General features: G+C 34.2%; 3 protein-coding genes across 3 annotated transcripts; 1 reads left to right on the forward strand and 2 right to left on the reverse strand.

The window, feature by feature from the left end:
- Positions 1-1,196: 1,196 nt before the first annotated feature.
- LOC104724074 (transcription factor MYB78-like) lies at positions 1,197-3,360 on the reverse strand. Its single transcript, XM_087477302.1, has 3 exons — positions 3,072-3,360; positions 2,207-2,336; positions 1,197-2,001 (listed from the first exon to the last, which is right to left on the reverse strand). Exons 1-3 carry the CDS (start codon positions 3,244-3,246, stop codon positions 1,467-1,469), a joined length of 840 nt encoding a protein of 279 aa, XP_087333428.1. The 5' UTR covers positions 3,247-3,360; the 3' UTR covers positions 1,197-1,466.
- Positions 3,361-5,533: 2,173 nt separating this feature from the next.
- Positions 5,534-7,303, forward strand: LOC147948785 (uncharacterized). Its single transcript, XM_087468520.1, has 3 exons — positions 5,534-5,630; positions 6,146-6,874; positions 7,098-7,303. The coding sequence occupies exons 1-3, from the start codon at positions 5,534-5,536 to the stop codon at positions 7,301-7,303; spliced, it is 1,032 nt and encodes a 343-aa protein (XP_087324646.1).
- Positions 7,304-7,935: 632 nt separating this feature from the next.
- On the reverse strand, positions 7,936-12,648 carry LOC104724083 (amino acid permease 6). Its single transcript, XM_010442531.3, has 6 exons — positions 12,273-12,648; positions 11,680-11,913; positions 10,840-10,933; positions 10,226-10,440; positions 9,985-10,130; positions 7,936-8,757 (listed from the first exon to the last, which is right to left on the reverse strand). Exons 1-6 carry the CDS (start codon positions 12,373-12,375, stop codon positions 8,104-8,106), a joined length of 1,446 nt encoding a protein of 481 aa, XP_010440833.1. The 5' UTR covers positions 12,376-12,648; the 3' UTR covers positions 7,936-8,103.
- Between the last annotated feature and the right edge of the window lie 866 nt (positions 12,649-13,514).

Here is a 13,514-nt window from a genome sequence, read left to right on the forward strand (position 1 = left end):
ACAGGGGGAGCAATGTGTGCTGTACTCTTTTTCCTTCACCAAGGTTTTGTCCCAATGGGTTTTCCTGGTAAGATTTTAATTAGGCAGCATCCCCTAAGCACATTGCTGCGATCCCATCCAACATAGGTACGGTCATATCGTCCAAGGGGGAGTGTTGTAAAACACTTAGTGGACTCCATCGACCGGCCCACTATCCAGTCTGTCCATACTCGGCCTATCAGCCATACTTAGTCTACGCGCATTAGGCCCATTAGCCGAAGCCCGTCGGCGATCCTTAGTCTTATGTCGGTTTAACTTAAGTCCTTGTAATCTTTATATATATGTTTTAACCTCAAGTTTGATCATTAATAAGAACAAGAGATTTCCCTAAACTCTCTAGTTTACAACAGGGGTCTAATTAAATATTAAGGATTTGCACGCGTTAATGGTGAAAAAATCATCACTAAGCATGTACAGTATATTTTAATAACTAAAATTCCATGATTATTAGTAGTACATTCTCTTCCAAGAACAATCTCACTAATGATGGCCATCTTAAAAGCTCATACATTAACCATTAAGACGACTCTAAGTGGAGATACAATTATAATTAAAAATTAAAAATGATAGTTTTTTTGGATTGTCTACTTTTAAACCCAAAGCCTTTCACACACTTGGGTTCCCTTTTTCCCATATACAGGTCCCATAGACATGTTTCCTAAAAGCATCATGAATCGGATTATCCTTTTTTTTTTTTCGTTTTATCATGCCAAAGTCATTTACATATGTACGTTAATGTGTATTGTTTGTCGGCTTGTATGACATATATATTGGGTTAATTAAGTGTATGAAACATGGACGTGGAACCAATTACACATGGTTGCTTTGACAATATCATAAAATATAAAAAGTAGTGTGTTTATATGCTTCCAAGTAGAAAATTTATATTTTAGTGTCAAATGTCATCTTTCGAATAAAATTATACTCTTTCCATTTTAAAATATAAGATCTTTTGAGTGAAAGCACGCAGAATAAGATATAAGCACTTTAAAAAAATTCAACCAATTATAAACAAGACTACATAAAATAAATAATAAAAAAATCTAAAAGTTACCTAGAAATTGAAAACATCCTATATTATGAAACAAAGAAAAACCTCTAAAACATTTTATATTATGAAATGGAGGGAGTATATCATTCCGAAAACTACAAAAATATAATAAAATATTTGGTTATTAATTGGACTCTGAATTGTTTTGGAAATTATCAGCACAAAAAATAGTATCACAATTCCAAAATATCAATCGAACTTACTACAAAAAGAAAAAGAAAAAAAAAAAACCTTCAAATATATTATAACAAATTCCTTTCACACCCTAATTTAGAAGCTTTTTTTTTTTTTTTTGCCAGCTCCCTAATTAGAAGCTTTGTTTTTCTCCTTTTACTTTTGTTGTTTTTATGACTTTTTAGTAGCTTCTTCTGTCTTTTCAGAAGCTTCCATTGCCGAGGACACCTTGTTGTTGTTGTTGTAAGAGCCAGAGGTCTTCATCATATCCAATGTTCCAGAAACTGTCCCAGTAATTAGGTATCATCCCATTCGTAAAATCTCCTAATAAACCACTTTTATTATCCAAATAATTCTGTGATGACATTTGTGGATGACACTCCGTCAAATCTGATGAAGGGGATACTGCCACGTTGGAATGATCCGATTCCGACGTGAAGATGTGACCATTAGGGTTACTCATCAAACCGGAATGCTCCATGTTGGTACTGTTGTTGTTGATCACGAAGTGATCTGAAGAGGTGGTGACGCAAGATGACGTGGAAACAGACCTCGTGGAGGTGGCTTGGATCCGTTCTACGAGCCGAGGCATCCACAGATACTTCATGGTGTCTTTAAACTGTTGACTGTTCACGTCGCACCTAAGCTGTTTCGCATGCTTTTGAACACGTGTTCTCCAATAGTTTTTGATCTCGTTGTCTGTTCTCCCTGGTAAATATTGTGCAATCTTAGACCATCTGTAAATCATAAGAAAACGAAATGTATTAATAACTAAAGTTGGTAACACAAAAATAAAATGTATAGATGTAAATACAATAACTGGCCATCTTTGTGATTGTAGAAAAATAAAGTGTACATTGACGACTTGTGTAAATCTAACGTTACTTATTGTCTGGTCTAAAATTTTATACTACAACCAAAAAAAATGATTAAAATATGTACCTATTGCCCCAACGGGAGTGTAGTTCAAGAATCAAGAGTTGTTCTTCAAGAGTTATGTTTCCACGGCGGACATCTGGTCGGAGATAGTTCAGCCACCGAAGTCTGCAGCTTTTGCCGGTCCTTTTGAGTCCTGTTCCATATTGGAAGTTATTATTATTATTTAGACATCATCGTGTACACGTATACTGTACAGCCACCGAGGTCTGTGTGATGATTTCATACGCAAGAAACTCATGATATTTGGTAAGTTATCAAAATTACTCCAGAAATAATTGGGACCGTTGCTATGAGGCAAATTCTCTAAAAGGGTCTTTGTCTCCAGCAAACTTTCTTCCATTGGGATAGTGCTTTCCCCATATAGATGTTTTTTTTTTTTTGGTGAATTCCCCATATAAATGTTTACCATTATATTATAATTACTTATCTTCATTTTATTTCAACACGAATATAGTACTTTCTATTCAAAACGTAGAGGGTTAAATAATTGAATCCATATCCATAGAGATGTAATATTTGAGTCCGAATAATGAGAGGAATAAACATAAAAGCTTTACATTTATTTTGTTTTATCCCCAAGATAGAAGAGTTCTTTTCGTTTGTGGATAGAAGGCAAAATCCATTTATTGAAATTTATAAATAAATAAAAAGAGTGTTACGAAGACAAAAAACAAAGACACATATGGAGATAGAAAACATGACAAGAATTGAACAAAAGATAAGTATAAGTTTAATTAAGTTATGCAACTTGTGTATAGGTTTGTTATTATAATTTTCTCACCCTAGGAGCACATTCATGCACAACCGCGCGTCATACCTATCTTAATCTAAGTGTGCATATGTGTACGTAGATGTTAGTGTATCATACCGGCACCACGAGCTAGAGAGTTCCATCGACCTTCACCATGATTAGCGATGTAATTGATGAGCTCTAAATCTTCCTCAACGGTCCATGGACCTCTCCTTAGGTCCATTTCTTCTTCCACGTTCGAAAAATCCTCCATGTTCTTGTTGATCTTTAAGCTTCTTGCTTTGTCATCCATTGATGCAGAGTGACGCACAAAGAGAGATTCAGAGAAAGAAAAGAATCGAGACTTCGTACTTTTTGTTTGTGATGTGCTGAATGAAAAAAAGAGTCACTTATTGGAGTTATGTGTAAAGACTAAAGAGATAATGGATGTTGTTTTTATAGATGAATAGATATATGAAAAATTCTTCTTTAAGATTTATTTGTAACATGTGGGACAAAGGCATAGACGGCCGCAATATAAGAACTGTTAAGTTTTCCCAATAACTTATACTTTTTATATATAATAGAGAGCATCTCCAAATATTTTACTACATATCAACAAACTTTATAAGAGGAGAACATCGTCATTATATCAGTACTTATCGGTGTTTTGAGCTTGCATAAATACATTGCTGAGAAAGTGAAATATATATTTCTTATATATACATCAGGTGTCCGGAAATATCAAAATATGTACTACGTACCCGAACAAAACAGCTTGCTCTATTTATTTACTAGTAGAACTAGTTCTCGTGCTTGTGTAAATGTTAAGAGGCAAAACTAGGAAAAAAAACACAAAATATGCCAAAATATAATTAGTAAAAAAAAACAAAATAGAAATTTTTTAATATTTTTTATTAACAAGGTCTGACGCATAGTCAATTTTTATTACAACGGATAATGCAATTTGAAAAGTCGAACTCCAGTAAAAAAAATCGCAAAGGTGGACCGTTAAACACTTGAGTAAATACACATTTTTGAAAACAAAAATATAATTAATCTACTAAAAATTATTTTTACATTGTTTATAATTTTTGACAAAATTTTTATACAATTCTATTTGTTTGTTAACAATTATCCCATTTATATTTTTTTCCACAAGGTATTTAGTTGTGAGAAATTATTCTGTTTTTTTTTTCACAATAATTCTAATAGCTTAATGTAAATGCTGCAGTAATGAATTACCTTGCTTAACTCATTTTTTTTATTCCACGCGTTATCCTAATAAAAATTTTAGAAATGAGAAATTCACTGCGTAACGATTTAACTAACATGGGTTTTGTACAACTTTACAGTGTGACATAACTTCTGCACCTTCCAAACTTTATTTAACTCCCACAGATAATGCTTTGCGGAGTCACAGATGATCAAACAAACACCATCGATGAGCCTATCAAAATCCCCAATCTTCTTTTTCCTCACCAAACTCTTGGTGTACAAAAAAAACATTTCATCCCTTACCAAGAATCACCGACAATGTAAGGCTTATGTAAACTGTTAGCTCTCTTTTTTTGGTGCGTTATGAACTTGCCCTTGGACCATCTCTAACCCATCTTTATTTCTATCTACAAAATGGAGTTTGAAGTTAATTTTGCTCCAACCAATCTCTATTTTTATCTCAAAAATAGAAATCTTTATTTTTTTTTCTCTATATTTGGAGACATTCATTTCCATTTTACACTAAAATTTAAGGATCTCTATTTTTATACTTTAAAATAGAGTAAAGTTGGAGAAAAGTCCATTTCCAAAAATTATTCTATTTTAAAAGAAAAATTAGAAAAATAGGTTGGAGATGCTCTTATAGTGCAATTGAACATTAGTTATACGATCGTGATAGGATTTAATTAATTTTTAAGGGTTTACGAGTGTACTTACTTAACACTTAATTGAGAACTATAGCTTTGAAAGTTGACATTTGACTTTCTAGTTTCTACGCTTGTAATTCTATTTCTTAATCATATTTTTGACCGATGTTTCTTATTAGTCATATTATAAGTTGTTGTAGTAACTTAATTATTCTTTTTGTTCAATTTCAAACAAGTTGCCAAACACTATATTTTTCATATATTTTTGTACTCCATTTCCCCTTATATGTTCATTGGTCTGACCATAATATTCAAATTCGTTTAGCCAACCTAGCTAGGTGCGCATTCAAATAATAATGAGGGTCAAATTCAACGTTTATTTTATATATTATGATATGAATGTACAGTACAGATCATTAGAAAATGGATATTTTGGTTCTACAAAATGTCAACCATATCTATTTGTGTGTTCTTGCCAAAAATAGAAAACAAAAATAAAGGGGTCACATGGATCTTTTAATTAATTCGAAGACTATTCTTCAGCGATTGCCAAATCAATACGTTGTAATCACAACGAAAGAGCAGGTGGTCTTTGCTTTCATCATATATAGAGAAAAGACAATAGTATAAGTTGCAATCTGTACACCCCCGCGACCAAAATGCTTCCTATAGTTCCCATGTTAAGCTGGAGGAGAAGAAGTTTTCTTCACCATCAACAGTCCAAGTATACTAGTAATGAGTTGTTTAGGCAGATTTGTAGGTGAAGAAGCAGATTTGTTCTTGGCATATGGAGCTTCCATTCTTGAGGGCCACAAGCAGCAACAACTCGTAGGTAAATGGGAAGTCCCAGTAGACGAGGCTATCTTGTCCCAATTGTTTAATGAGTGGTCCAAATGGGATCCAAGCGCTTAGATTTGGGCCATTCCCCACATTGATCCCTTCTAGCGACCAAAAAATCAATTTTCAATACATATTTATGAACAAGTTTAACGTTTAGTGCTGATGTTATTGAAGGTAGTCACATTAGGAGACAGTAATATGAACGTTAAGATGGTTATTGCACTACATAATTTTATCACTAAATTTTTTGTCTAACTTATTGCCGAAGGATAAGAATCATAAGAAAATAAATTCGTCTTTAGTTCTGTAAGATCTAGCACACATACATTCACAAAGTTTTAACGAAATGATCATGATGACAGATTGACAGAGTTGAAAGTTTCAGTACTCGATTCATGAGGTCCTCACTCATTATTATTATTTGAAAGTTTCAGACCTCCTTTTGGTTTGATCACTGGTGTGCTCTTGGTCCTCTTCATGAGATTTTTGGTTCTCGTGGTGTGATAGACCTCGGAATCCCCCTCTCTGCCACAGTCGCTGAGGCTCTTCAGCATCGGCGACGACATCACCGTGTGGTCCTGTTGAATAAGACTGAGGAGGAATTAGACAGGGTTCGTGCTAGACACCGGGAAGAAAAGCCAGATATTGTTCTTTGGCGAGGGAAGCAGAACAAGTTTTCCCCACGGTTTTCCTCTAAGATCACTTGGTCTTTGATTCGCTCAGCGGGACAACAACAGCAATGGTATGGAACAGTTTGGTTCCCCCACTCAACTCCTAAATTTGCTTTTGTCTCTTGGCTAGCTGTGCTTAATAGGTTAACTACCGGAGATCGCATGAATGGTTGGACAGTGGGAGTTTCTCCACGGTGTGTTCTCTGTAATGATCTGTGGGAAACCCGTGACCACTTGTTCTTCTCTTGCTCTTACTCTTCCTCTGTTTGGGAGAATTTAGCAGGCCTCCTCCTGCAGTCGCACTACACCCATCACTTTGGAGATGTTGTATCCCTCCTCTCGGGCTCTGCTCTTCCCCCTGCTACTCGGTTTCTCGTCAGATATGTTTTTCAGGTGGTCATTCATTCACTTCGGCGCGAACGTAATGGTCGCCGTCATGGTGAAGCCTCCACACCGCATACTCAGCTCTCTGCTCTGCTGGATAGAGTAATTCGTAATCGGTTATGCACCCTGCCTACAGGGGACTCTCGACTTGAGGATGTTTTTGCTCAATGGCTAGCTACCCGTTACTGATTTTCTGTTTTAATTTCTCTCAAAAATTCAGTCTACTGTTGGAAACTTTGTAAATGAACAACGTATTTTTTTGGTTTGAATATAGTTTGGGTCAATTTGCTGAATAACCATATTCACAAAATTAATTAAGAATATAGCATATTAATTGACAAAATTAGAAAAGTAGGAGGAGGGATAGATAGAATTACTATTTTAGTGTTCTATTTATTTGGTAGGTGGTGGCTGGTGGTGCCGGAGGCCAGAGGCCGGCGGCCGGAGTTCGCCGGATGTCGGAGGCCGGCGGTCAGAGTTCGCCGGAGGTGTTCACCAGAGGTCAGAGATGGCCGGAGTTCGCCGGAGATGGCCGGAGTTCGCCGGAGGTTGGAATTCGCCGGCGGTCGGAGATGGCCGGAGTTCACTGGAATTCGCCGGTCGAAAATGAACGGCGGTCGCCGGAGGTTACGGCCGGTGGCCGGCGGTGGTGATGGCTGTTGGAAAACTAAATCCTAAGGGATAGTACTTTGTGAACCCTAAGGTGATAGTAAAAGAGGTGCAGGTGGTGGTGCTGAAAGGAGGTTGAGGTGGTGAAGGTGAAAGGAGGTAAAGGTGGAAAAGTTATGGATAAGGGTATAAGGATATATATTATATAATATATAGAGTATATTAACTCCTTATGGTTAGAGTAGTCACCCAGTAAATTATAAATTTTTTTTATGTTATTTCTGCCAATTCCCCATATAGTTTTACATTCATTCAAAAAAAAAAAAAAAAAAAGTTTCACTACGTAGACACAAGGCTACAATTGATATGATCACAAATAAGCCCTACGTGACTATAAATCTATAATGATCACATCACTGGTGACTGGTGTTTAACATTTTAACAAAATATTGAACCCACTACAAGCGTGTTTTATATTTTTCTAGTTCTTATTTAAAAATTGTTGTTTTGTAACCTTGGTAGATAAGATCCAATCCTTTAAGCATGTAAATTGGCTATTCCTTAGTTTGTGTTGTGTTTTAGCTTGTTATATGCTTTCCATTTTCCTTTTGCTAAGGACCAAAAAAAAGGAAATGGGGCTAATTGCTGATAGAATTTTTTCAAACAAGCAAGTACAAGTACAACATTTTGCTATGTGATAAAACACCAATAAATTACAAAGAAATAGACACTTTTATTAAAGAGAAGAGAGTGCATGGAAGTTGTGTTCTTTGAGACGTTTTGGTGAGAACACAGATTTCATTAGGGAGCTTGGAAAGGCTTGAAATCCTTGAGACTTGTTATGAGTCCTTGCACAGATCCGGCTGCAGCAACGAGTGAGACGATGAAACAAGCCCAGCTCAAGATTTTTAGCCAAGTCCAAGTGAAAGAGAACTTATTTATCTTCTTCTGAGCAATGTGCATCTCAATGGGAAAGTAAACTGTTAAAGGCCAGAAGGAAGCTGCTCCAATAAGACCCAAGAAATCGTTGAAGAAAGGGAAGATCATGGCTACAACCGCGGTGACAACAACATATGAAGTCCTCCAAACCAATCTGAACAAGTTGATACTAAATTCACCACAGCAAGGGACATGGACTTTGTATTCTCTTGTGATGAACTTGTTATCTGGCCAACGTTTTGCGCTCTGGCTCTCTACGAACTGAAAAATGGGCTGACAAAAGACCTGGTAAGCACCAACAAGATGCACTGCTATGCAAACATTGGCAAAGTCAATTAGCCAGAATGGCTCATAGAAACCAAAGCCGGTTAGAAAATTCCCGGGCGCATCATTTCCAAAGGCAGCATAACCAACACATCCGCATAACATGTAGAAGAAGGTCGTTGTGGAAACACCCACGAGGCTTGCTCTTTTCATGGCTTTGTTCTCTGATGGTGGACCTACTTTCAGGGTGTCCTGCCGCATTTAGAAAGTTACATAGTTTAATTAGTAGAGCTAAAAAACACATTTAAAAAAGAAGCTAATTAAATTACACTGGAACTCTTTCTTTTCGTTTTTGAGTGTATTATCGGAATGTGATCGTATATAAGGTCAAACAAAGGTGTAGCTCATTTCAAAAAAAACCAAAAAAAAAAAAAAAAAGCGTATCCCTCAAAATGGAAGTACATGAAATTTAGGAGATGTTTATTCAAGATAATATTTTGTTTAATTAGTGAATATCTTGATTACTAGTCACATATGTTTTAATAAATATATTCGAGAAACTAGGGTTATTAATCTATATATTTATATGTTTCCGTTACAGTGAGTTTTCATAGAAGTTAATTATCTCTATATGTAAGGCTCTTGTCGCTGAAAAAAAAAATGTAAGGCTCTTGTCAGTAAACTTAAACTTTATCATATTGTAAATCAAATGGTTGTTTGGATAGAATTTTTATAAATTATAATAAGATTTAAACAAGCTGAATGATATATACTAAAATTTAAGTTTATATAATAAATAGTAAAAACTATCCATCTTTTCCATTCATATCATTTCTCTAGTAAAATGAATATTTAAAATTAATTAAGACGTATTCATGAAAATTTCAGAAATCCTTAGTTACATCAAAAATTACACTAGTCTCTCAAATATAATTCAACTAATGTATATAAGAAAATAAATATGAATTGCTTTTAAAAATGTTGTTGTTTAAACTCCAATCAATTAAATCCGTAACAATTGCTATTCAGAATTATATATATATATATATATATATATAAGAGCATCTATAGTAGATAAAACTCTCATAGTCTCATATATAATATTTTAATAATTATATATTAACTAAATATTTATTAAATTTTAAACAATCATACATTGACATGTATTTAATGAATCTTTCAAAAAGTTCTTATTTGTGAGAACTTCTGACTCGACATGCTCTAAGTAGAGTTAGAAAAAAACATGATTCTTGGATGGTGGTGAAGAATTGTTTTAAACTTTCACTACGAAGACTTATTTCTAATAACTTTCTTCCTATTTAATGGGTAGGTCCATGCAGTGATGTTTACTTTGCGGCCAAACGGCACACAATTCAATTCATTTGGACTCTCTCTTGTTGCTGTCTCCCTAACTCCTACTATCAATAAGTCAAGCCTCAACATAAAACCAGCAGTAGGACATTAATAGTGACTACTTGCCTGTATTTCAATGAGTACAGTTGAGTATGCATAGGCAAATGCGATGTCTCCAATCGCTTGGAACGTTCTCCATACTTTCTCGGAATCCGATACATCAACCCCGACCGTAACTCCTGTCAGTGCCGTTCTTACGTGCTCACCGCCACCTTTATAATTTTTTTCTTGAAAACCATTAGGATTGAACACTCTTTCAAAAGTTTAAATTACTATAAGTACATAAGAATGTATATATCTTGTTTACCAGCCGCTTTGGCGATGGAGAGACCAATGCCAATGGAGGCGTAGCAAAAGGACATTACAGCCGCTAGGATGGAGAGCCAAGAGAGGTTGTGGAAATTTGGGATTTGGCTAAGAATAATTTGGATGATTGCAAATACGATCATAAAGGGAGTGTTTGAAGTGGCACATTTCACTTTATGCCCATTTTTGTGGAAGCAATTCGACCGCTTCACCGCCCTGTTTCAGTAAATCATTAAATTTATTACCATGTTGTTTTCTTTCTTCTATTTTTTAAACAATTCAAAAATATTCATGTTACCCCATTTGCATCAAATATACAACCAAAAAAAAAAAGAGTTTTGGAATTTTGTATAGCATAACTCTACCTATATCATAGGAATTTGTCTTTAAAGGTAGAATAATAAATAAAATCATGAAATACTTTGTCTTGTCAAGTTACTAATAAACATGCTTGATTTTAAGTAAGTCAAGAAAAAGACGAGGTTGCTAAAATTGACTTTGAGTATTTGAGAAATAATTGAAGGAAGAAAAGAGAAAAAGTAATTATATATATATATATATATATATATATATATATATATATATATATATATATATATATAAAAAGAAGCTTACACCATGCTTATCGAAGCTGTGATTGTGTAGCCAATTGTTATTCCAATCAGATTCCCGTATTGAGCCAATCCGCATAATTGCACTTTTCTTCCTCCTATTTATTTTTAACATCAGTATTCTATCTACAAAATATCGTTGTTATATATACATATCATCAATTCTTGAAAATATTACTCTAATAAACAAAAACTGTCACAGGAAGTCAAGTTGACGAGGCTTTTATACAAGAGAGTTGAAATCTGACCGACCACAACACGACACTTTCCAAGAGGTCTTAATCCAAAAAAATTGCTAAGCTCTTAGATCTTCCGTATCTGAACCACAGTATCATTTCTTTTTCTTTGTACAAATTCTTAATAAAAATGTTAAATGTTAAGTAAGAGAGAGGAAGATAAATAAATAAAAAATTGAGAATCGATAGATGGGGAGAGTATATTTCGATATTTTTAGAAGAAGGAATAGAATAATAAGTGGAGTGATGACAAAGAGAAGACTCCAAGAAACTATGATGTTGAAATAATGAATGATCACTTCACATGGGATGGGATGGTAGAATCCAAACATGCCAAGTTTAAGACAAACTTTAAATGTGTTTATATATAAAATATATGTCATGGAAATATATTGAAATGTAAACTTTTAGTATTTACAGATCGAGTTTGAACTAGAATTCATAAAACTTAATATTGATTATCATTAAAGCTCTTAAGATATTGGAAAAAAATAGAAGTGACGAGATATTTCAGCATTTAAAAAAGTCATAAACGGTTGTTCGGTCGTTTGAACCGTATAAGAAGATACAAAGCACCAAACAAAAAAAAGAGAGATGGAGAAAATGACCTAAGTAGGATCGGACAACTTCCATGTAGGTGTAGTTGCGTTTGCCGGTAACAGGGTCAGGGGAACGATAACAATCGGCAAGCATAGTTGATGTAAAATATGTTATGAACGAAAAAGCCATTAGCACGGCGGGTCCTGCCACCCATCCGAGCTGTGCGATTGCCCAAGCCAACGACAACACTCCCGACCCTATCACCGCGGTTATAATGTGTGCACTCCCCGTCATCCATGTCCCTATTCAATTCATCAACCACACAAAACTCTTAAGTTATTTAGGTATTTTGCGAAACACATATTTTTGCGTTTATGTTTGCACTAAGACGTAAGAGAAACATTCAATTTCACAATCTCTAAATAATTTATAATAAAATAATAAAATATTTCTACAACGTAAAAACTCAAAATCACAAATAATTTTCTTTTTGTTTTATTTTATTAATGTTTCATGTTTGCTTCTAAAGTTGCTTGACGTCTTAAAACTCAAATATACGCTATCTATGTGTTCATGTTGTATCATATTCATACCGTATATATTAGGTGGTAAGAGCTAGAAAATAACGGTGAGTCGGCAAAAATAAAATAAATGAGTTTACCAGTTCTTTTCTCGCGGCCATCATCGTCGAAGTTTTTGTTAGTATTACCAATCTCGTGATCCGTGATACCCTGTTCAACGAACATGGTCTTCTTCTTCTCCATCTATGGGCTCCTCTTTTTCTTATAATTTATTTATGATGAAATAGGAAGAGGAGGCCACCAAAGGTAGTATGTAATGTATGGAGTGTGAAGGACTCTCTTCTCCACTTAAATAGACACACCACATTCAACACCTAATCCTTTTGTCTCTCTTTTTTATTATTTCCTATACTTTGTCCTTTATTATCGGGTTCATTTTTGCACACTCTTTTTCTCTCACTTTCATTATTGTCTGTCTCTTTAATTAATGTATTGATTACTCATTTGGTATTGAACCCCAACAATGAAGGAAAAAAATGTATTAGCTAAGAACACATAGATTAATAAATCATACTATAAAATAATTATATTAAAATACAAAAATATAACATATCTTATACAGTAAAAGAAGTTGTACTGTATAAGATATGTTATATTTTTTTGTATTTTAAGTATTTAAATATCATTTTATCATTATATTTATAAAAAATAACTAATTTTTAAAAGATTGTATAATACAAATGGTTACAAAATAAGTTACGTTAAAATTTGCAAATATCAAATAGGATAAAGAAATACTTTTGAAAAACATCTTTTAAAACCAGAAGGGAAGAAGTATATTTTTTTTTGCCCAAACCGAAAAAGAAGAGTTTACAAATGTAGTTCCTAATAGAAAAGATTTCACAGTTCGTGCGAGACAAGCCGCCTTTAGATTTAATGCATGTAGAATCCTAGACAGTATAAAAAAGGAAAGAAGTTTTGAACAACCTGAAATCATCTAGAAAATTAAAGAATGCCAAACAATCGTCAGGATTCTGCACCATCGCAAGTTCGCATAAGATGGAAAAATTTATTTTATGTCGTGTTTCTTTAAGATTGATTAATATCAATTGCTCAGATCGGGATTTTAAATTTTTAAAATTTGGATATGCTTATAATCCCTGAACGTTGACTACTGTAGAGGTAGGGGCTTATTTGATTATAATTTACTGAGAGTGATAAACTAAATTAACTTTTTTTTTCTGTGATGGGTGGGAGAATAATTATTGATACACTATCAGTGGCTCTCCTCAGTAGTTTCCCGGATCTAACTAAGGTTACAAGGTCCACCACGAGTACTTATCATTTTTTTTTTCTTGATTCCTAATAATATGAATATTTCA

The sequence above is a fragment of the Camelina sativa genome, chromosome 2 (genome assembly GCF_030686135.1).
Source record: "Camelina sativa cultivar CO46 ecotype springtype chromosome 2, ASM3068613v1".
NCBI classification, from domain to species: domain Eukaryota; kingdom Viridiplantae; phylum Streptophyta; class Magnoliopsida; order Brassicales; family Brassicaceae; genus Camelina; species Camelina sativa.